The sequence below is a fragment of the Phyllostomus discolor genome, chromosome 10 (genome assembly GCF_004126475.2).
Source record: "Phyllostomus discolor isolate MPI-MPIP mPhyDis1 chromosome 10, mPhyDis1.pri.v3, whole genome shotgun sequence".
Lineage (NCBI taxonomy): Eukaryota > Metazoa > Chordata > Mammalia > Chiroptera > Phyllostomidae > Phyllostomus > Phyllostomus discolor.
In genome coordinates, this window is record NC_040912.2 from 79,111,164 (window position 1) to 79,136,456 (window position 25,293).

Consider the following 25,293-nt stretch of genomic DNA (forward strand, 5'->3'; position numbering starts at 1 on the left):
AAGACTGTTGATCTCGTGATTTTTCTGTGGGTGATTGAAAAAGAAGGCAGTTAAATTATCATCAATTAAAATCAATAATAGTGGATAGTAAGATGTGTTTAGTGCCTCTATCTCTGAAACTATTTTAAGTGCTTTATATGCATTGACTCATTTAGTTCTTCAATAGTCTTTTAAGATAAGTAATGTAGCAGGTCTTTGAATAAGGTTTTGTTGTAATGTTGTGAAATGCCATAAGGACCTAAGTAGTTTTGTATACATTATTTCAGTTGAAGTCGCAGAACTGCCAAAGACATTAAGTGTGAAGAGTTACCGTTCGATTAGCCTGATTTTACAGATGAGCGTGCCAAGGCTTAGGGAGGGTGAATAACTGGTTTAACTGACTCAGCTGACAAGCAGTGTAGCTGTGTTTTCACACCGGGAGCTGGGTTCCAGTGTGCTCAGTCTGTTTTCCTGCAGACAGGCTGGGTGTGCTCTTCGTGCTGCTCTTCGGTTGCTGCCACAACCACTTACCGCAGCATAAATCCGTCATTGTTCATTGTGGTTGTTTAGGCTACAAGTTCAATGTGGGTTTCATTGGGTTAACGCCAAGGTATGAGCAGGGCTGTGCTCTGTCCCGAGGATCAATGGGAGAATTTGTTCACTCTCCTTTTCCTGCTTTCCTTTGCCTTGCGGTCCCCTTCTCTATATTCAAAACCAGAGATGGTGGGTCACATCCTTTTCATGTTCCATTTCTCTGACCTTCTCTTCTGTCTCCTCCTTCCTTTTTGTAAGGACTCGTGTGATTAGATTGATTTCCACTGGATGATTCAGGATAATCTCCCCATCTCAATGTCCCTAACCTTAGTATATCTGCAAAGTGTCCTCTGCCGTATAAGGTAGCATTTCCAGAGTCTGGGTGTTAGGACATGGATATCCTTCTGGCACCATTATTCTGCTTATCGCACTCTGCCCTTAAGTTATCTTTAGGGGCCAGTGTGTAAAAATTAGACATTTTTGAAGTTAGATGTGAAATCTTTTTAAGTCATTGCAGTTCTAGTCTTTAGGTCTGTGTTAATCTGGGTCACATTATTAAAGGGGATTGTGTAAATGAGGAAGATGTAAATTATGTAGGGAACTGCATAAAATGTTACTAAGTACACATAAAAGTGTGAGGCTGATGAAATATATTATAATGAAGGGCAGACATTTTCTTATTCTTAATAATGAACAGTAAGCCCTGAGAGTCTATTTGTGAAGTGCTCTGCAGGTCAACCTAGAAAGTAACGTCATTTCAGCAGGTAATTTAGCATAGGCTCTTAGAGCTTCCCTCTCGCATTGTGAAATAGTAGGATTAAGGGCGTAATCCATTAGAACTGACGTTTTTATGGAGGGAGCTCTGATAGGGAATCCCTGGGTAGAACAGATCTTCCATTGGGGGGCCATAAATTAAGGTTGGAGGTGGTTCCTGAGAACTTCCCGATTGTTATTAATTAAATGAGAATTTTGATTACTTGTGAATGAGATGTTTTTCAGATGTCTTATTTAGAGGTAGAGTTGTGACTTTTCTGTGAGAGATTTTCTATTGTGGTTGAGGTGTTACAGTTTGTGTGATAACATTGTTACATAATTCAGCTGATGCAAACTATGAGGTAGTTAGGGTGGGTACTATCGTTATTATCATTATGATTATTATATTTGTATCTCATATTTCAGTATGTTTCAGATGTTTAGGTTATCATACGTCTAATTAAAAAATAAAGTACTTAATTATAAAATGCAGAATCAAGGCACAGATTGGCAGAAACAAGCAGCCCAATAAGAGAAAAACGATCAGCATCCCTCTAGCTTTCCCAAGTGATAATGAAGAAAAGAAATGGCATAATAAATGACTGGGCAAAAAGGGCCATTTGCAGAAGAGTCCACATACATGGGAGTATTGGCATTTGTCTGACAAAGTATCCAGAATATATAAAGAACCCCTGTAAATGAATAGAACAAGCTAACGGAAAGGCAAAAATATGCAAATTTAACAGGAAAAATATGAACAGGTAGTTTGTATAAGAAATGTATGCTAGTAAAATGTATCAAAAGCTGCTTATATTGTTTATTTAATCAGGTATTTAAAAAACTCATTTTACAGATATGGAAACTATATCCAGAGATATTGAGGGATTGGTCCAGGTTCAAGCAAGATGGCAGTTGTTGGAGCCTCTTGCTGTCTCCACTCTAAAAGTGTCGGGATGCATTTTGCAAGCCTCTTGCCTGTTTTCGCCACGGTATTTTGTAGTGCACAGGGAAACTAATGACTAATTTAGATGTAATAATTCAACTGTAACTTGGGTGGAAGGATTGGAGAGGTGTGGAGAAAAGCCAGTAATTGTGGGAAAATGTTGTTTTAAGCTTTTGGATTCTCAGTGTGTCCTTTCACTTGGCCTGCCGCCCTTGGAACACTTTGAGCAATTACTCCCAGGGTAAACAGGCCTTTTGTTTGTGGCTCCTTTATTTGTTTTATTCATGCTCCTGCTGGGACCGTGGCTGTAATGACACTGGACTTCTTTTCTCTTTGGTACCAGCATTGGTTAAGCAGTAAAATGTAAAGAGAGTACAAGTTAAATGATTTTTTTCCTTTGCTGCGGTTTTCTCGGTGTGCATTTTATCTCATAAAATCTCGTTCTGAGACTTAATATTTATCTTAAGAATTTTGGATCAGATATGTAAAAATAGTTTCTCTACTTTGGGTAGGAGCTACAAATCCCAACATAAAAGGAGCTCTTGGAACTAACATGTCTAGGATAATGGAGATCTGATTCTCCAAAATATTGTGACATTTTTTTGAGTTATTTTTGTCCTGAGGTTGGGGTCTCCCTTGGCATTTTAAAGCACCTGTTCCTAAAATATCTTGCATTTACTCATAAAATATCTTTGTTGATTCCTATAATTGGTCCTAAGTACAGTTGAGGGCATATATAAGACAGACAAGATAGAATTAATAGTTTAAATATTCCTAAGTATAAAAATGAAGCAGGGCCAGAGTTTTAAAAAATGATTTACAGTATATTTAGTATATTGTATGTATTATAAAATATGAATATTATATAATTCATATATTAGAGAACAATATAACCGCCACCATGTACTCTCTACTAGATAGTAAATATTAATATTTTTCCATTTTCACTTAAAAGCCTCCTTTTATAAGAAATAAAATATTGCAAAGCCCTGGACAGGTAGCTCGGCTGGCTAGAGCCCTGTCCCAAGGTGCCGAGGTTGCGGGTTGGGTCCCTGCTCCGGGCATGCGCAGGAGTCAGCCAGCCACCGTAGAAAAAAGTGGAACAACAGATCCGTGCCTCCCTCCCACTTCTTCTCTTTTTCTAAATATCAGTGAATAAAAATAAAAAAAGTAAAACATTACAAGTACAGTCAAAGCCCCTTGTGATTGGGTGAATTCTTCCTTAATTTCTTTCCTCTCTCTTTTACCACAGGGGTAAATGCTATTTTGAAATTATTTGCTATCTTTTTCCTGTACCCCTTCATACTTTTCCTGTGTATATGTGTGTGTGTGTACTTCCTTGTGCATTTATAAATAGAGAAACAGTACAGCTTGTAAACTTATATATGTGTGTATCGACATGAACAATATACACTCTGTCGTTTGTATATTTTTATATAGAAGTTATTCTTTTGAATGTTTTAAGGTTTAAATTGTATCACTAAATTTACTTATTTACTTAATTGTATAATTTACTTATAATCATATAATATAACATGCATCATTCTACTGCTTGGGTGTTTCACTCAATATCATGTTTTTTTGGATTTTCTCCTGTGACAATATAGCTCTAGTTTTTAAATCCTTTTTTTTTTAAAGATTTTATTTATTTATTTTTAGGGAGGGAAGGGAGGAACAGAGAGAGAGAGAGAGAGAGAGAGAGAGAGAGAGAGGGAGAGAGAGAGAGAGAAAGAAGCATCAATGTGTGGTTGCTGGGGGTTATGGCCTGCAACCCAGGAATGTACCCTGGCTGGGAATAGAACCTGGGATACTTTGGTTCCCAGCCCGTGCTCAATCCACTGAGCTATGCCAGCCAGGGCTTAGTTTTTAAATCTTAATGACTGTTACAGTATTTTATAAAATATATCACTATTCATTCCCCTATAGATAAGGTATAAGTTGTCCCTAGTTTTTCATTATTAAGAACCTATAGCAGTGAGTATTCTTGTACATGTTTCCGTAGGATAGAGGTGCTCAAGCAGTGATCTCTTGGTATAGGGTACAGGAAGATCTGAGACACCCAACCCTTTATTTGGCCTCTGGAGTAGCCAGTTGGGTCTCAGGGCAGTCAGAATTCCTAGCAAAGCCTTTTTAGCCACATGCAGCCGCCTCCACTGATCCTCACTGTGCGGGATCTGTAGCATTATTTTCTGTGTGTGCCGAGATGGCCCAAAGGTGGGGGAGTCCTGAGAGAGAGAGAGAGAGAGAGAGAGAGAGAACGAGCAGGAAATGTTTTGCATTTCAAACTTTTCTTGCCAAATGGCTTTTTAAAGTGATTGTACCCAATGTATTGATAGATTCCTCTGGGCTGTGCATGGACATTTGGTTCTCTACTTTTTGTCCTTAAACTTGGCTTTGTTAGATTTTAATTTCTGCAAATTGACTTTTACAAGCCTGGAAGATTTTGTTTTTGTTTTAGTTTTGTAGCTTAAGTTTCTTTAGTTTGCAGTTCTCTGGTTTTTAGTGGTGCTGAGAGTCCGCGATATGGACTCTTCCATATGTATGAAGTCTATATGGACCATTTGGGTCTTTTGTGAATTGTCTGTTGTTTGCCATTATTTTATTAAGCTATTTCTTTTAACCATAATATATAAGAAAGTTAAGTGGATGCGAATCATTTTTCTGTTTTGTTTGCACCCATCCCATCTAGGTAATCAATCTCATTAGTTTTTAGTTTATTCTTACTGTGTTTCTTTTGGCACAAATGAGCAGATATATGCATCCCTTTTTCATGCCTTTCTTTCTTCTGTGAAGGGTAGAGTACAATACTTACTCTCCTATACTTTGCTCTTTTTACTTTATAATATATCTTGGAAGTCACTCCATATTACTTCATAGAAACTTTGATTTTTTAAAATTCTTGCATAGTATTTCATTGTGTTGATTTACCGTAGTTCAACCACCTTATGTAGAAGTATCATTGCGAGCAATGACTCCATGAGTGACTTTGTTCACATGTATTTTCATACTGTTGGGGTGTATCATTAGGGTAAATACTAGAAGAGGGACAACTCAATCAAAAGATAAGTCCATATGTATTTTTTTGGCATTGCCAAATTCTGCTCCAGAAGAGTTTTGTCAGCTTGCGTTCCCACCATCAGAGTATGAGCGTGCTTGTTTTTCTCACAGCTCTGCCAAATAATGTGCTGTCATAATTTTTTATTTTTGCCAGTTTTAACAGGTAAAGAGTGGGTGGTATCACAGTGTTGTTTAATGTGCATTTCTCTGATTATGAGTCCATTTGAACAATTTTTCTTATGTTTAAAGTCCATTTTTATATATCTTTCATTCATTGTCATTGTCTTTTATCTATTTTTTTCCTATTTTATTTTGAAATCTATGAGTATATAAATGGATTTCCTAATATGGAACCCATTTTTCATTCCTAGAAGAAATCCCTCTTGATCGTGGTGTATTTTCTCAGAGAGGTGTTGAATTCTGCTGCTAGTATTCTATTTAGGGTTTTTGCATAGATGATCATAAGTGATTGGCCTATACTCTAAATCTTATTTGACTTTGGTTTCAGTGTTATTATTTGCTTCATAAAAGGAATGAGAAAGTTTTCCTTCATTTTCAGTTCTCTGGAACAATTTATAGAGCATTGGAACTGTTGGGTGTTTGAAAGTTTTGCAATTGCCCTGTGAAACTATCTGGATCTGGTACATTTTTATGTTTTTACTTTTTATTTCTTAATACTTTTTTCTAATTCTTCTATATGAATTTTTCTCTATAAGCATTCTGTTCTTAATGGGATCAATTTTAATAATCTGTAGTTTCCTAGGAAATTACTAACTTTTTTAGTTTTTAAATTTTATATGTAGAGGTCTACGAAGTATTTCCCCATGGTTTTGAAATTTCCTTTTGTTGCCTTTTTGTCATTTATTTTTTATTTGTGCTGTCTCCTTTTCTTCTTGATCAAAGTAGCTAGCAGTTGGTCTGTAGTGTTAGTTTTTTTCCCCTAAGAAATAACCAGGATTTTGATTTTATTGATTAGGTCTATTGTTTTTCTCTTCTGTACCTCATTATTATCTGCTTTTACCTTTAGTTTTTCCTTCTTTGTGTTTCCGCCCCTGCAATTGAAATCATGTTTAATTCTTTCATTTTTATTGATAAAAGTGTTCGATGACATGAATTTTTCTCTCAAAAGTACTTTAACTGTATCCCATATATATTAATATATAGTATTTGCATTGTCATTTTTAAAAAACTGTCTTATTTCAGTCTGTATTTGGATGAGAATCCAAATTCTCCTATTTAATAGAAGAATTTTAAATTTAAAGATAAAAGGGTCTTGTGTTTGTCTTGTTTATTAATTTATAGTTTTATTGCATTTAATTTAGAGATTGTTGTTTATACTATTTTTACTTTATGGAACTTACTAACATTTTCTTGTAACTTAATATATGGTCAATTTTTGTGAATGTTCCATGGGTACTTTAGAAGAAGGTTCATTCTCTATTATTAGGTATAGAGTTTGGTACATAGCTATAGGTGTATTTATTTAATTATATCATTTAGGTCTTCTGTCTTTGTGTGTGTGTGTGTGATTTGTTAAAGTTTGGCATGTTTTTCCTCTGTGTCTCTGCATCTCCTGTAGTTCCCTGCCCCCCAAAAGGTGGTGGTTCTTTTATTTGGCATATAGTCATAAGTGTTACAGCTTTATTGTGAATTGTGGCTTTGGGATTAAATGCCCTTCTTTGTCATGGTTAATGCTTTTTGACTGGAATACCTTTGTTCATTCTCTGTTTCCACCCTTTCTAAATTAGTTTGTTTTAGATCTATGTGTAGCATATAGTTGGACCTGGCTTTGTGAGTCAAAGTGAAAATCCCTGTAGTAGGTGAGTTGAATCCATTGACTGTTTATCAGTATGACTGATATATTTGTCTCAACTCTAACATGATATTTTATGAGTGTGTATTGTATTTGTTATGTTTCTGAAATATTAATTCTTTGCTCTTAGTATGAAGAATTTTTTGCTGTTTAGGAAGATTTTTTCCTCTACAGTGGTTGTCTTGTAATGTATTTTAAAAATCATTGAAAAATGCTTTTTGCCCCTCTCTCTCTTTTGCCTTTTCCCTCATTTTACTGGTGTCCTTTTAATTCCCATCTGTTGTTTTGGTAAAAAATAAAAAATAATACACTTATTCTATGTTCCTCTTTCTGTCTCTTCTGCCAATTTTTAGTTGCATTATTTTTGCTTTGTCACGACATACTACTTTTGTATAGTTGTCTTTCATCCATACTCCCACTTTTACTTTTGTCTCAAGTCTACTTCTACATATTTTAAATGCTCGATCTTCTTTCTGCTGACGTTTTCTCAGTTGTCTCTTGGTTGGGTGAAGCCCGTCATCTGAGAGATCCCTTGAGAGGGGCTCACGGCTGCCCGGCTCCTGCAGCCCGGCTCCTGCAGCCTGGCACTTCACAGACAGCTGGCGAGGGTATACATGTCTCGGTTTACACTCTTATTTCCTGAATTTTCTTGTAAAATGCCACATTACTGTCTTCCTTCATGTGTTTAATGAAAATTCTGATGCCAATCTAGTTTTTTTTTTTTCCCCCCTCTAGGTTATTTGATCCTTTAGCCCTTGAGGACCTTTAGACTTAGGAGTTGAGTAGTTTCAGTAGGAAATGTCTTGGAGTTGCTATTTTGGGGTTAATTTCCCCTGATACTCAGTGGGTTCTTTCTTTTTATAGATTAAATTTTGGGGGCAACTTTTCTTGGCTTATAATTTTAAGTATTCACTTTGTTATATTGTTTGCTTTTTGTTTAATATGTTACTGTTTTTCTTGCCCGTCTTCCATTTCTACTACTTTTTTTTTTTGGTCTTCTTTCTTTTTTCTTTATATTCCCTTTATTTTCTATTTTGATTCTCTGCATTGCTTCAATACCCTTTATGAAATACTCGTTTGAATTTATTCTCCTGTGGGTATTTCATAATTTATTCTTAATGTGTGAGATAAATTTGTCTTTTTCTTTCATATTTCTTGAGTTTAGTCAGTTTTCTTCTCATACCTCTCTTTATTTGTGCATGTCTCTTCTTTTTGGATTTTCGACTCAAGGTGACTTTTATATCCCCAAATTCTTATTTGAGTATTTAATTCCATCTGGCGTTGTCATTTAGTTTTAGTGTACTTCATGGTGGTTTTATCACAGGGACTTTTCCTCTGTTGTTGGATTTCTGATTTTTTAAATATACCTCTACATGAATCTCTTCCTTTTTTTTCCTGATCATTTTTTATGGTATAGGGTGTTTTATAGCAATCCTAGCTCATTGGCTCCCTCTTCTGTCAGTACAGCAAAATCCAGGCACTTCAGTGGATTTTTTTGTTTTTGATGATGGTGAAGGCTGTGGTTTGCTCATGGAACTTCTTTCTTTTTGTCTTTTTCGCCGAGAAACTGTATGTCTCAAACACTGCTCATTTATGTTGTGTCTGCTTCTAAGTTCCTCCTCTGTAATTCATACTGTGATCTGCTTGGATACTGTTACAGTATTTTGAAACTTAGGGTGCACTTTGTCTTTCTACTGGTAGTTTCAGATCAGTCTTGGGTTCATCACTCACTCTATCGTCTCCTCATCAGTTTTTCACAGTCCGCATTTGCAACAGAGCCTGTGACTGAGCAGGAGCAGGACTTTTGAGAGATCATTTCCTGGGAGTAGGAGGTTCTTTTCTTACTTTTATTTACAGTCGTTTTGAATTTGGGGAATTGCTGCCTTCAGGTTACCCTCTAAGGGCATGATTTTTAAGACTTGATCTTTTTGTTGTTCTATGTCGTTTTTGGAACTAATACTGAGAAATGGGGACCTATGCAGCCACCAGTGTCTTCAGCAACTGGATATTTCCTAAAGCTAGAAGTTTTACATTTTTTTTTAATTTGGGGGCTTTGCTTTTGTGTTTTGATATCAGATCACATTTAATGTGCACAGTTTTTTAGGTAATATTCCTCCATTTTATAGATGAAGAAATTGTGGTCCTGTAAGATTTTAATGATTTGAGAGATCACACAACTAGAAAGTGGTAGAGATGATAATCAAATAAATCTAAGTGTATGAGGCCAAGCTTTTGTTCTTTCTACTACTGTCTTCTTGTGCAGTCAAACTTACAAAAACATACATTAACAGATGACTGCAATCCAGTATCTTTTATGAATATTAATTCAAACTATGAACTTATTCATCTTTTCCTTATCTGTTCTCTTATCATGTAACCCTCTTATGTTTTTAGTAGCTTCTTCCATTAGCTGTTGCTTTGACTTTCAAAGGCACATCTCCTTACTCTAAACGGGATAATGCACATTACTAAGTTTGTCCCAAGGGAAACTAGTTGATCTGATAGTTAGTTTGTTTTTATCCCAATCCACTGTACCTTCCCCAAAGCAAACAGACCGGCATATCCCTTAGCCTGCTTTTACTTACAGAAGGACCAGTGTACACTGTGCTATTTCTATGTTTTTTAAGTTCTGTGGATGTTCATTTTTTTTTTTTAGAATTTCTTTAAAAAAAAAACAACAACTATTTTTAGAGAGAGGAAGGGAGGGAGAAAGAGAGGAAGAGAAAGATCAATGTGTGGTTGCCTCTTGTGTGCCCCCTGCAGGGCACCTGGCCTCCAGGCATATTCCCTGAGTGGGGATCAAACTGGCAGCCCTTTGGTTCGCAGGCTGGCACTCATTCCACTGAGCCACACCAGCCAGGGCTGTCACTGTGCTTTCAAAACTCGGTGCAGTGTGGGGTTTATGTCTGCTTCAGAATCGAAACCATTCCTGTGCCCAGGCTAAAAAAATCCCAGCTCCTGTTAAGTGATAGCCCCAAGAAGCAGTTGGCAATAGCTCTTGGCAGTCCCCTCTCAGAGTGGGATATTATGTGGTCTCTAGTTTTCTTTACAGTAATTTAATCTGCACCTTAGGGGTGCTTAGTTAACACCTTTGAAGTACCTTAATCAGGACTCCACACTCCAGGGGTAGTTAGTTAACATTTGAAAGACCCCAATCAAGATTCTGTACTCCAGAGGCAACCAGTGTATCAGATATTGCTGTCTTAAGTCTACTCCACGGCACATTAATTAGAATAAAAGATGTTAGAAGCCATTTTTCATGGTGAAACGAATGGTATTGAAGACATGTAGTTGAGCAGGTGCCTCCACTGGGACGTGAATGGAGGAGCAGGATTTGGTGAGACCCGCAACCTGTCCGGCTAGGGCTAGAGCTTGATCTGGGCCTGTGCTGACAGCCCTTGGAGGGTTTCATCACCTCCCTGGCCACTGGGCCTCTGGAAGCCTAGGTAGGCCGCTTCTGCCCGCCACGCCTGCTTCCCCATCCAGAGCCCTGCGCACACACGCTCTGGCCGCCTCACCGTGTGCGTTTCTCGTCTATGGAAATACTGCTCTCCACTGTGAGCCAGACTTTTTAAAAATTTCTTAATTTACATTTTATATATAATAATGCTTTTTTTTTAGTAGATTGGATATCTAAAGTATGAATTTGTAGAATTTTGACCAAGAGGCACAAGAATTACTTTTAAGTGGCAACTTTCTTGTCATTTTCTGCTTGAGAATGCTGTCAGCGTTCCGAGGCCAGGTTCCCATCTGCGGAGACGGCGGCACGGTGGGCACGTGGGCCTGACACGTTGGAGGTCTTAATTAGGCTTGGCATTGTTTGAAGACTCCTCGTTATATTGAATTCTGTTCAACAGTGGCCGACAGTTCTCTTCTATAGGGATAATGTTCTTGAATACGTGTAAATTAAATTATGCAGGTCAAAAACATACCTGTTTTATAATTTAGGTATTGTGTATAATGTAAGGAATGACACCTAGCAGGAATTTCTACAGTAAACATTGCCATGATCTCTTATACCTTAATTAACATGTACAAGTGTAAATGATAGATGAATATAGCGTATTCACTCGAAACTAGCGTTTTGCCAGGGACCTTATCTTTAGCAATTTGAGGATGCATGTGTACGGGGGGCAGCATGCATTACCAGCCTTTCCTTTCCCCGCATACCATGAGAAGAAAGCAGCTGTGGACTGGTCTGGATTGCTTTCTGTACGCTCTGGGCATCAAAGAAGTAGTTTTCTTTTATAAAATATTCAGCTGCACAAGTGGATTGTTCATCTTGTTTATCCATTTTTCTAATGGGCTATGTCGATAATATTGGTAGTATACAGAATCAGCTATAGGCCTGGCAATCAGATATGTATAGATTTAAACTGTAGTTATTGGAATTGTGAAATTGTGGAGCTTGAGAGGACCTTCGATATCATCTAGTTAATTATTTAGTGAACAAAGTGCCTTAGTTCAGCCTCCTTCAGGATGCCGCGCTCACCCTCAACCACTGGCGGGCTTTACGTCCACTTCGATGTGGGTGTGTAGGTACACGTGCCTGCCCGCCTGCCTGCCTGTCTAGTAAGAAACAGTCGGGGCCAGTGGGATTGTGATAGACATAACTGGTTGAAAGACATGGAAGTCTTCTAACATTTAGTGCTCTTCTATCAGTGAAAGTCTTCAAAACCAGGCTCAAGAACTCCTCAAGCTACTCAGAGCAGAAATATCGAAGATGAGAAATTGGGAAAGGGAGTGAAGTGTTTGTTCGAGCGTCCTAAAACCCACACGCTGAGCACATATTAGACCCATACAGATGCAAGAAAATGCTTTGGTGTTTAGTGGCCTGGAAATATGTACATTTTGTTCTAATTGTGGTGTGAGGCCGTACTGAATTTCAGCTAAATTATTTTTGTACAAGGCTTTTTCCATAAAGCACCAATAATTCTATCTGACCTCGCAGGGTTTTTGTGATTATTAGACTCTAGTCTTCGTGGTTGATTATATTATCCTTTTAAATTGCCTTTTAATTTTCAGCTGATGTAAGTGAAATAGAGAGTATAAATTAATTAATATTGGATCTGCTCAGTGTTTATGCTCTAGGAGATTTCAGGAGACAAACAGATAAGCTTCTAAACAGACGTGGCATTTTATCGTGCATACCTTGCTTATTTATTTTTTAATAGGCTATGTATCATATTAGTGAGACTGTAAGTAGCTTTTTGCTACATAATCTAGGGGCCCATTGATTCACACCACATTTATCTCATCACCAATCACTCCAGTGGCAGGTGGCGGTGATTTTTCAGGTGGCCTTTCGCATGGTCCTCTTTGTGACTTACTTGTCCTCTTTGGTGAAGATCGTTTTGTCCCAGATACATTTCTATTACTTTTTCCTGCCTGAAGTTCTGCTTATCTTTCTGCTTCATTTTCTCCCTCTGACAGGTTACATTTCTATGGCCCCTTGGCTGCTAAGTGCTTTTTTCTTCTTGCTTTTGGGGTTGGTCTCACGTCATTTTGTGTCTATTTCCTTATGTATAAAACAAAACCGCAACTAAAATGTGTATTCAGGAACTGCCACTCTGGGAAATATCAATGACTTTTTTAAACAAGATTTTAAACTTTATTTATTCTTAGCAAGAAGGGAAGGGAGGAGAAAGAGAGGGAGAGAAACATCCATGTGTGAGAGAGACAGCGATCCATTGCCTCTCGCACACGCCTGGACTGAGAACTGGGCGCAGCCCAGGCCTGTGCCCTGACTGGGAAATTGGACCAGTGACCTTTTGCTTTGCAGGATGATGCCCAACCTGCTGAGCCACACCTGTCAGAGCTCAATGACTATTTTTTTTGATTTGCCATCAGAATTGTCATGTGATCCTTAGAGGCATAAGGCTTCTTGGTTCTACTTCCAGTTTACTAGTATTTTAAAAAAACTAATTTATATACCATATAATCAAATGCCTTCTGTGTTGTAAAGAAAGCAATATGAATTTGGTCATTCTTGAAGCCCTTTTCTCTCCTCATGGGCTTCAGGGGTTACGTAGTGCATCCAAGTAAGACAACAGCATCACAAACAAGTATGCAGAAGACTTGTTTTAGATTAAGCTCGTTCAAGTAATTATATCATTAAATACCTTTGGTCCATATTGAAGTCCATTTTATGAGTTGGGAGCAAAAAAAGGGACCAAGGAAAATAGCCTACATGTCATCCGAAGTAGAGGTCTTCGAAAACGTACGCAGTGGTTACAAGGACTTACTCCATGGATTGGTATCCTTTCATTTTTCGGGGTGCCCAGTGCTGCTGAACAGCCTTGGGTGGGCTGCTTGTGTGGCTGAGCCTGAGTCTGCCAAAGAAGAACGTGTATGTGCTTTCAGAGTATCACATATTGTACAATGTTCCAGTTCTGACGGGTGGAGGAGAGGGGAGGATGGGGGAAACTTGAACCATTAGGGTCCATATCTAAGCTTGTACTCACTTTTGCTCTGCCTGTCTTAGTCCAGCCCCTTGTAAAACGAGGTCATTATTTTAGGGCCAGACGTTTTCACCCTGTGCTGCTTTTGGCAGTAGTGAGGGCCCCGAAGTCATATGACACATTTTACACATATGCACCTGTGGTTTTCAGAAGATAACAAAAGCCTCAGGTTTCATTCCACCCCTCTCCCAGGTTCCCACAGGGGTTAGGAACATTCCAGACTGTTCCTTGCATTTCAGAACTGCACAGTTGGATGAAAGCTGTAGCCTTAAGGTCTTCAGAGACTTGTGACACAGACTTATTCTCAGAAAATGTACATGCAGTAGCAAGACCAGTCTTCAGGAGATAAGAATGTTTATTAGACATAATGTTTAAACAAACATAGGGTTTTTGTATTTATGAAATGTTCTTTGTTATTCATTTCCTCAGAGTTTTGTCTCACTTGTATGTGTTGTTTTTCTTTTATTTTTCTTCCCCGTTTTTATCATTTGTTATAATTTTATCTTATTTACCTCTTCTATGTGTACTTGTAATAGTCTTTATATCAGCTATTTATCTCTTCTAATTAATAAATAGGAATTTGAGATTGTGGTCTCTCTCTTTCCAAGTCTCATGCCAAGTATGACATTTTATAAACAGTGAATGCTTAATAAATGTCACAGGCTGACTGACTCATTCTGGAAGTGGTAGTCTATGGAAACTTCCTGTGGAGATTTGCTGACTTGTTTTTAATAGTTTTTGTCTCTTATTACTAGCTGATGGGTATGGTTTGAAGAATGCCCTGTTGCCCTGACTCGTGTGGCTAAGTTGGTTGGGTATCATTCTGCAAAGAGAAAGGTTGCTGGTTCAATTCCTGGTCGGGGCACTTGCCTGGGTTGTGGGTTCTGTCCCTGGTCAGGGGGGTGTGCAAGAGGCAACTGATGTTTCTCTCTCATGCTGTGTTTCTCTCCCTCTCTTCCCCCCTCTCTAAAAATAAAATCTTTAAAACAAAGAAAAAAAGAATGTACTGTTACTTTTATATTTAAGTTACTATGTAAATATAATTTAATTACAAATATAATTTTAAAATCTCTGATTTATTTAAGGGAGTGATCAAAGCAGAGATCCCATTTTTTAGGCCCACTCTGTTGTTGAATTTTATATTGGAATCTGCATCCATTTATTAATTAATTTTTTTTTTTTTTTTGCAGGGAGGGAGCTAAACCTGCAGGACATCAAGGAGGACCTGGAACTGGATCCGGAGGACAACAGCACCCTTTTCATGGGCATCCTCATCAAGGGGCTCGCCAAACTGAAGAAGATCCCCGAGACTGTGAAAGCCATCAAGGAGCGCCTAGAGCAGGAGCTCAAGCAGATCGTGAAGAGGTCCACAACGCAGGTGGCGGACAGCAGCTACCAGAGGGGGGAGAACCTCACCGCGGAGAACCAGCCCAGGTAGGTGGGGGTGCGGGTGGGGTTGTTGGTAACTGTTGTACCTTTTCTAGGGTGGGAGGTAAGTGGTTATCTTCTTTTGATGTTATTTCTTGAATTCGGGGTAGTGTAGTCCGTACAAGCGCAGATTGGTGAAAGCAGCTCGGATAGGTATGATTCAGCTGATTTTTGACATAGTTCTGAAGTTTCAAAGCATTTTTTCCGTACTCAGAGAATGAAGCAATTATTGGATTTTTACTAAGTACTAAGCAGAATTCAAGGCAATTTATGTATATATTATTTTACTTAAGTTTCACTACAACTTTATGTGCTACTTACTTAGTACCCCCATTTTACAGTTAGGGGAACTGGGGCTCAGAGATTAATTAAGTCAAGGGTCACAGAGCAAGTAGCTGATCTGGGAATTGAATGCAAGTCCATGGTCTTCCTTGCCCCATGGTTTCTCCTTTAATTTGTGGTCATATCTGTAAGTAGGTAAATTAGTCTCAGGAATGACTGTATGTATTCAAAACTGCTAATAGGATTTGGATTCCTAAGTCTTATTGCGTAAGGGGAAACTGAAATTGTGGTCTGGCCCACACTCTGCTGGATGGTCGTGCACTGGGAGACCATGTGCGCCGAACCAGAGCGTAGGGCATCATAGACTGAGGTCCTCTGACGGTGGGCGGGACGAGATGTTGGAAACAGAGGCGTTCCTGGAAAACCCAAGATTCACTCCACACAGCTCTCTGTTCTCCTCTGCTTCTGACCCCCAGTTCTTCCCAGACACTAGACAAGTACAGGGCGGGAATTGGGCACGGGGGCATGGGGGAGGACAAAAGAAACCCCGTTTTCATCTGAGAGCAGAGGGCACAGCAGAGCATGCGCTCCATTCAGATAATGAGTTCTGGGGAGGCGCTAGACAGTGTGTCGAAGGCGTCATGATCTTGTTGACATGTTAAGGAAATGCTGCCGTTTGTACTTAGGGCTTTAAAATTAGTCTTTTTAAAGGATTTAGGGAGAAATAATAATAGCTTACTTACTGTAGAATTACCCAGACTTTAAATTTTTTTGGAAAAATAATTTATTCTGGCCCTGGCTAGGTGGCTCAGTTGGTTGGAGTGTCATCTCGCACACCACAAGGTTTCAGGTTTGATCCCTAGTCAGGGCACACACCTAGGTTGCGGGTTTGATCCCCGGTCGGGGTGCATACAGGAGGCACCAACTGATGTTTCTCTCTCACATTGATGTTTCTCTCTTTTTCTCTCCCTCTCTCTCAAATCAATAAACATATCTTTGGGTGAGGATTTAAAAAATGTATTCCATTTTCATTCTTACATTATTTTAAGTATCTAAATAACATTAATTTTAATTATACTTTAGAACTTCAAAAACTAATTCCCTTTTAAACTTCATTCAAAAGTACAGTTGTTGAAAAAAACCATCCTTCTCCCCTCCCTGCCAGAGAACATTTCAAGGCGCGTGTTTTGATGAGCATAGGTTTTGGAGTCGAGTACACCTGACTTTGAATGCCAGCTCTGTAATCTGAGGAAAATACCTTTTTTATAGGGTTGCTGGCGTTCAGTGAAGTCGTATGGTTAGAGCTTAGTAGGGGAGCACCGGGAAGCATTGTCGCACACACATGCGTGTGTGTGTATGAATCCACACGCTTGTTTATTCTTGCTTCTTCCTTCAGCTCCTTGTTATTTGATCACTCGCAGTGGGATCCAGACAGGCTGAGGAATGGTTCTAAATTGAACTTCTTTCTTCACCCAGTGCCTGGATTTCCTTGAAGACCTTTTGCCTTCTTGCTAATAAAGACTCTAGAATTCTGGTTTTCTGTTTGCCCTGCTGCTGCAAGTCCCGAGATGAATACGCTGAACTTTCATAGGGAGATAGCATGAGGATAGCATATATTGTAAATAAAACAAAAGGGCACGGATCAATACCTTTTCTGCAGATTTCATTACAGTACCCCTAAAAGCAATGTGTCTTTCAAATGATTTTGACCTCTTCCTCTTCTGTTCCCTGAGCCCCTTCCAGAACTCATGAGTGAGAACTCAGCATACTGCCCCTGGAAGTAATAAATGTTTCTCTGTGAGGAATGAGTCAGCAAGAGGGTTTTTTCCTTCTTTAAGTTTTGTTTCTTTGGCCAATATTTTAAAGGCTTTCGTAGGCAGAATGTAAGCTGTTCATAACATAACCGTATTTTATAAAATGTACAAATCTGAAATTTTGTGCCCAAACTCTTTGAGATAAAATAGTACAGAGGAAGCAAATATTTGAAGTGAACCACTTAAAGGTTTTTTTTATTAAATTTATTGGGGTGACATTGGTTAATAAAATTGTGTAGGTTCCAGGTGTTCAGTTATATAATATGTCATCTATATTTTGCATTGCGTGTTTACCACGCAAAGTCAAATCTCTTTCCTTGGCCATACACTTGATCCCCTGTACACTTCACTGCCCCCCACCCCCACCACCTTTCTCTCTGGTATTGAACCACTTTTTGAAGATCAAAGAGTAGGTTCTTAGGCTGGGATTCCAAACAACTAATAATTCTGAGCTAATTTGTGGTGGCTGTGTGCTATCAAATGCTTTATAACTTCTCAAGAATTAATTACCTTGGAAACTTCATTGGAAAAGCATGATTAGCATCCTTGTTGCTTCTAGAGGTTTAGGATTTGAGAAAGGGTCTTGTCAGAGTACCCCTCGAAGCTTGCACGGTACTCTGTGTTCATCGGACTTGACTGGGAGGTGTTAGTGGCGTTTATTTTAGAGAGAAGGAAAGTCACAATACTTCTCGCGATTTTTTTTTTTACCTTTACCATAAGGAACCTTGTGCTAAAGGTATAAGAATCGGTTTTTCTTATCAAAAGTTGGAGCACAGCCAAAAAGAACCATGATTTCTCGTCCCTGGCAGGCATGCTCGCTCTCTCCTTCACCCGCCGGCGGAAGCCTATTCCAGGTTGCCAGCGAGCAAGTCTGCTCTGAGGCAAGACGCCATTTCTGTAACTTTCTCTAAAAGTGCTGCTGTTCAGCATCGTCTTATTAAATATATTCTGCCTGTGATGCACTGCAGGCCTGCTTTCATTTGTCTTTATGGAAAGAGAATTAATGTTGTATGCGATTTTGTTCGACAAGTGGAGGGGACCAAGCTGCAGTTGTCTGTAAACCTCTGTTTACTGTTAATGGAGAATATTCAACAACTGTCGTTGCCAGCTTGGTAAGCGTTCGGGGAACGTGCGCCTTGCTAATCCCCCCGAACCCCCTGCTACCGGCATGTCCTCAGGAGGGCGGCCGTGTCTTCAGTTTCCGATGGCTGATGTGACCTGCGGCCGGTGCTGCTCACAGCCAGTTTCTTCAGCTCCTGCTGCCTGATCGTCGCTCCCAGAACCTAGCTCATGAGCATGTTCACGTCACTGTTGTTTCAGAGAAGCTGGAAGAAGTTCTCTGATATTTAACACATGGGAAGAGCATGAAGAAGACATGGAAGAAATAGATCTCCCCAAGGGGTGATGGCTGGTCAAGAATGTAAAAGAGAAAGGAATGCTGTAAAAGAATGACGGGCAGGTGTGAGGCAACTGCGCCATCTGTTTGCAGACGTGCCTGTTTAAACGTTCAGACACGAAACTCATTGCAGGGGAGGTGCCGGAGCCTGCTGCCCTTCAGTGAAACTGTTGGTCTTGAAGAAGGCATGAGGATCGAAGGAGTGGGGTCATGGCTGCCAGAGGTCCTTCTCCTTTCAGGGAGGAAGCCATTCTGCAGTGTTCCTGGTCTGCCTTGTGAATGAAAGAAGATTGAGTGTCTGGTCAAAAACAGCGGGGAACATTGCACGTTCTGTGCCCACTGTCATATTGAAGAAAGGCTCGTGGAAAACATCGGAAAGGAATACAGTGTACTCAAGAGCTGCTGAGAGAGTAGATCTTAAATACGCTCACCATAAAAGAATGGTAATTGTGTGAAGTGATGAAAGTGTTAGCCAGTGCCGAGCCGATGATCATTTTGCAGTATGTCAGTGTATCAAGTGTCCACACTGTACTCCTTCAACTTCCACAGTGTTATATGTCTGATATAGCTCAGTGAAGCTGGGAGGGGTCTTCCCCCACCCCCCAAAATAGTATTTCCTCATAGTGGAACATTAGAAAGGTTATTCATAAATCTACTTCCTAGAGATGATAAAAGTTAAATTTTTAGGGAATATATTCTTATTACTTAGTTGTATATTAGTTTTAGTACAAGAATGGACACGTTCTCTAGGGAGATGACTTAGGAATCTAGGTCATCAGTTTGACTCTCAGGTGAGCTAATTAAGATCCATTTACCCTGTGACTGCTGATCAGACTTCTTAACATGTCCACTATGTCTGAGGGGCCATCGATTGCAGTGGGGGGTGTGGGTGGGAGGATGAATACGTCAGGGCAAATAATTCCCTTCTCCGGAGGAAAAACAAAATCAATCCCAGGAAATGAGTCAGGAACACCATGTTTATGTGAGCCAGAAAGCAAACTCGTGTGGTGGAAAGGGGCCACTTCTACTCTTATTTCCACTGCCACCAAGCTTTGTGAACTGTCAAAGTATTTCAGCTTTCACATTTCCCTGGGTAAATCTGGGATTAATAATAATGCCCCTACCTGTGATGAGGCCAGTAGTGAGGCCCACTCAGGTGAGACACCAGATGGCAAGCTGCTTTGCAAAGCATAAATGCTCCAAACCTGCAAACTCTGTGATGTCTGTGATGTTGTGCAGAGTGTTTGGAACCTTCAGCATGCATGAGAATCATCTCAAGCATGTGCTCCCATGGGCCCTGCACCCAGAGATTCCAGTTTAATCACCCTCCACCACAGGGCTGATTTGCATTTCTAAGTCTCGAGTGGCATTGGTGCTGCTGATCCTTACACCCCACTGTGAGTAGTGCTGAGATTTAAAAAAAAATCCAATAAAACAGTTCTCATGAAAAATTATCTTCTTTGTATCTTTTACTTATTTATTGATTCATTAAATGTCTTGGGCAACTAAATGTGTCCATTCCTAAATCAGGCTGCACACACACGGTTAACTCCCCTCATGGGCCAGTCTGGTTAGGGACCATAATGGTAGGATGGGCCAGGAACTGGAGAAGCCCAAAAGATATGAAATGTATCCTGAAATCCACACAAAGGCACTTAATCATATCTGACACCACTTCTAAACAAGGGAAGAATTTCCTTTGACACAAGGTTTTGTGTGTTTTTGCAGTGAAAGAAATGCAGTGTCAGTTTGAGCGTGGACCACCTTTTGTATTGTGACACCACAGGCGCACAGAGCGACGAGACCTAAGGCAGCGCCCACTGCCTACCAGATAGAGAAGTGGGCTTTGATGCAGCCCGAAGGCTGGCACTGGGTGACAGTATCAGTTATAACCCATGGAACAGGTCTTATCTGTTATTCCCTTAGCTGGCCCAGTCTCCGACTTGAACCTGCTGTAGTATGCACAACAATAGGAATCAAAAGCAGATTTCTTTTACTCTGACAAATACAAAACAAAGACTTCAGAAATGTAATATTGAGTAAGTCCTCCAGCCCATTCAGCCAAGCCCCGTTTCCCTAGAGACTGTAATCGAAGGGCAGTATGTGGCTTCGTGTTTACCGAGGAGCTGTCGGCATTGCTGACTTGACTCATGCACCTGAGGTGCGATGAGGCTACCATTAATTAGTTTATGTAAGTCTTACTAGAAAGTGCATAAATTTGGGATCGGTACTATTTGCCATGATACTGAATTGTATATTTTAGTTACTACTTGGTGCAGGAAGTGCCCGTGGAAGGAATGAATTCCTTTCATTTGTTCTAAGTGTGTTTCAGTACAGCTGCAGGGGATCTATCCTAGTTGGGGCACAGTGAAATTTCTTTTCTGTGTCCCTGGTTCATCCTATTTATACCCTTCAGCGTTTAATGGACGGGTGTATTTAAAGCATGTTCTCACTGATATGTGTAATCAAAGCTAAAGATGTAATCAAATGGAATCACAATCACTGAACTCAAGTTTACTTGCTTCCCATTTGCTTTGATTCGAATTAACTACTCATCTAAGTTAAAATCGAGGTCCTTCCTGATTCCAGGCGTGTCCAGGTGCTCCATGCTGGGCTTGGGAATGGCTGCAGGAAGCCGCGAAGACACATGCTTGGCCTTGCTTTGGAGCTGCTCTTAAATGACTTTTCTGTAAAATAAAATGGCCAACTCCACGAAATCCTACATTTCAGATACTTAGGAGGAGAGTAACTGGTAGAGAAAGAAAAGATGACAGGAAATGCTATTGTATTTGAAAGAGAAACATATGCCTGACTCTAGCAACAGGTCTAAAGAAATCATAAGAAATGTTTCATTTGTTTCTCTTTTCATAAACACTCTACTTACTACAAAACTAACATTGGCACCTGTGTCTTTAGACTTTTTAAGACTCCTCTATTACAACAGTATGCCCTCAATCTGAGTTCTGCACTTTTAAAGTATATTTTTTCAGTTTTTAGAGCAATAATTCAATGTATTTCTATGAATCTACAGCCTTCATAGACTGAGAAACCAGGAAAAAAATTAGGAAATGAGGCAGATAACAACCTCGAGAAAAACCATGACTATAAAGTAGATGACTCGGTGTTGGAATTGTTCAGCAGTCATTTGGCTGGCCTGGCAGTTCTGCGGCAGGCACACGGGAGGCAGAAACAAAGGGGTGTACAGTCCGCTGCCACACAGTGTGGTGCGTTGTGTCTGTTTCAGGGCAGTGTAGCCATTCCTTCAGATTCCAGATGTATCAAAAATATAAGTACTAAGAATGTACTAGAAGAAAGTTTGGGACTTTTTTTTTTTTTGTAATCTGAAGGTGGGGAAGCCCTAAATTGGATAAAAACCCTAGAAGCTAGAAAAGAAAACATCGTTAAATATAGCTGCATAAAAACACATGTCTAATGGTCAGACATTATAAAGTTAAAAGAGAAACAGGGAAAATTGCAATATAAATACCTAACAACTTAATATGAAAAGAGTTCCTGCAAGTCAATAAAAAGATAGACATGCTAGAAAAATGGCTAGTTCACTAGTAGGTGCTGTCAAGTCAATGGTGCTCAATAATTACAGCTAGTATAAAACAACAGTAAAACCTGTCTTAGTTTATCATTTTAAAAACAGCAGCTACCCGTACCAGCTCAGGTCCTCAGGCTGTATGCTCTCATGGCACACTTTGTTTTTTCTCTTAGCACGTAACCCAATTTGCAATAATTTCATCTCAGTGTTCTCTAATCAGTGCCTTTTTTCTCTAGACTTTAAGGTCAGTAAGGGCAGAGACCGTAAGTTTGATGCCATTTTTGGTCCCTGACACATAGACACTCAATATATGTGACATTCATTTTTTTCATGCAACAAATATTATGGATCAGGTGAGCACTCTGCTAGATTCTGGAGATATGGTGCTGAACAAGGCAAAGTAGTTCTCTCTTCTCTCGAAGTGTCCATTATAGGAGCAGTCAGAAAATAGTCTAACGCACAGACACACACCTGTATCACAAAAAGTAATCTGATGGACATGATCCAGTTGGTGTGCAAACGGGTTTTACATTTTCCACATGATATCCCGATAGGTAGGTTCGATTGTAATGATTCCTTCTGATTAAAATGACTTGAGTAATACCTCAAATTAATTCTTAAATAATGAATTTATTTTCCACTATAATATCTGCAAAATAGAGTGGAAAATAAACCACACAACTATAGTATCCATACACAACCATTTTTAGCATTAAAATATATGAGGCCTGTCTAGAAAAAGTGCAGTCATTTTTACTGAAATGAGAACAGTTTGTGTAACATCGATGCAACCTTGCAGCCAAGGAGAGTGGACTGAAATGTACGTGCGTGAACACTGATGACTTTACTGTACTAGTTGGTGGAGTGGTAGATGCCTTTGAAGGAGCATGTGTACTGTGTGGCCGTTGCATTCAAAGTGACTGAGTTAGTAGAGCAATGAGTCTGCATCAAATTTTCCATTAGGCTTGAACATTCTTCCTAGGAAACTATTTGAATGATGCAGAAGGCTACAGCTATGGGCAGCTAGTGATTGGCAGCTTCATCATGACAATGTGCCCACTCATGCATCACATCTCATGCAGAGCTATTTGGCAAAACATCAAATCACCCAGGTAACTCAGTCCCACTACAGCCCAGATTTGGTGCCCTGAGACTTCTGGCTTTTCCCAAAACTAAAATCACCCTTGAAAGGGAAGAGACTTCAGCCTGTTGATAAGGTTCAGGAAAATACGATGAGGCAGCTGATAGCTATGAGAATTGTATGAAGTCCCAAGTGCCTACTTTGATGTTATTTTATCTTGTATCTTCAATAAATGTCTCTATTATTCATGTTACATGACTGGATACCTAAAGAACATACCTTGTATAATACAGTATTATTAACTATAGCCATTATGCATACATTAGATCTCCAGAACTGATTCATCATAGAGTTTGTGGAAGTTTGTAATCTTCAGCCACTATCTCCCCATTTCCTCCACTCTCCTAACCCCTGGCAACTGACATTCTGGCCTTTATTTCTTTGAGGGTTTTTTTTTTTTTTTTAAGATTTTATTTATTTATTTTAGACAGAGGGGGAAGAGAGGGAGAAAGGAAGAGGGAAACATCAATGCATGATTGCTGCTGGTGTGCCCTGCACTGGGGACCTGGCCTGCAACCCAGGCACGTGCCCTGATCTGGGAATCGAACCTGTGACCCTTTGGTTTGCAGCCTGGCACTCAATCCAGTGAGCCATACCAGCCAGGGCTTATTTATTTACTTATTTATTTTTAATTTAGATTTCACATGTAAGTGGTATCTTACAGTGTTGGTCTTTCTCTGACTTATTTGACTTAGCATAAGGCCCTCAAGATCCATTCATGTTGCAGCACCAGTAGGGTATCATTCTCTCTCACGGCTGAGTATTTCGTTGTATTTGGCATATGCCATATACTCTATGTCCACCCCTCTGTTGGTGAACACTTAGTTTTCTTGCCTTGAATATTGTAAGTAATGCTTCAGTGAACACAAGAGTGTGGATACCGAGATCCTGTTTTCCTTGCCTTGGATATACATCCAAGAAGTGGGGTTGCTGGATCATTTAATAGTTCTGGTTTTACTTTTTTGAGGCTCCATACTATTTTTCATAGTGGCCGCACCATTTTGCATTCCCACCTAACAGTGCACAAGCTACCTATTTTTCCACATCCTCGCCAACGCTGGATTCTTGTCTTTTTGATGAGAGCCATTCTGACACGTGTGAGGTGACCTCTTATTGTGATTTTGATTTGCATTTCTCTGATGATTAGTTATGTTGAGCTCCTTTTTATGTACCTTTTGGCCATTTGTGTATCTTCTTTGGAAAAATGTCTATTCAGTTCCTCTGTTCATTTTAAAATTGGATTGTGTTTTTTGTTTGTTTTGAGTTGTGTTAGTTTTTTTTTTATGTATTGGCCTATTAGCTGATTATCAGATATATGATTCGCAACTGTGTTCTCACATTCCATAGGTTGTTTTTCATTTTGTTGATGGTTTCTTTTGCTGTGTAAATCTTTTTAATTTGATGTAGTCCCACTTATTTATTTTTTCTCTAGTTGCCTTTGCTTTTGTTGTCAACCCCAAAAATCACTGTCAAAACTTTTACCATGGAGCTTACCCCCCTATGTTTTCCTCTGAGAATTTTGTGGTTTCAGGCCTTACATTCAAGTCTTTCACTCCTTGTGAGTTGCTTTCCATGTATGGTGTAGGAATAATGATCCAGTTTTAATGTTTTGCATATGGCTGACCAGTTTTCCCAACACTTTATTGAAGAGATTATCCGGGGAAAGGCTTATGAATGAATGATACTAAAACTTTTATGAAAAGAAAGGGGACCTGGGTTTGTTTTCTAACTGTAGTCATTCATTTGCTGCATGTTGGAACGAGAGCTTCCTTGAAGTCCTCCCTCCAGAACTCAGAAGCTGAGCAGGAGAGACGGACCTGGCACTCGGGGAAGGGACATGGGCAGGAAGTGACTCGAGCCAGGGCCCAGCTCGGTGCTCTTTTTATCTGCGTTGTGTTTCATCCTGTACAGCACTGCTGATGGTTTCTTCCTGTTCTTTTCACAGTGCAGATGGAGAATTAGTCAGCACTCCTCAAATAGTAACTTCTTTTTTCATGAAGATTATTATTAATAACTGGTGAAACTTATTTCTAACCCTTAAAAGTACGTATTAGATAACCTTGAAGATTACATGGGATCTGTGTCCTGTTTGAAATGGAGAATACTGGATCAGCCAAGCTCAGTAGGAAAATGTGTATGTGAGAT

General features: G+C 39.5%; 1 protein-coding gene across 3 annotated transcripts in view; it reads left to right on the forward strand.

Annotated features, from left to right (window-relative positions):
- The window catches only part of EXOC4 (exocyst complex component 4), a 676,926-nt gene that overhangs the window by 64,149 nt on the left and 587,484 nt on the right, over window positions 1-25,293 (forward strand). For all 3 annotated transcript variants that reach the window (XM_028525527.2, XM_036010918.1, XM_036010919.1), the window contains exon 6: window positions 14,731-14,974. In XM_028525527.2, coding sequence (XP_028381328.1) covers window positions 14,731-14,974 — 244 coding nt within the window. The remainder of the gene's footprint in view (window positions 1-14,730; window positions 14,975-25,293) is intronic.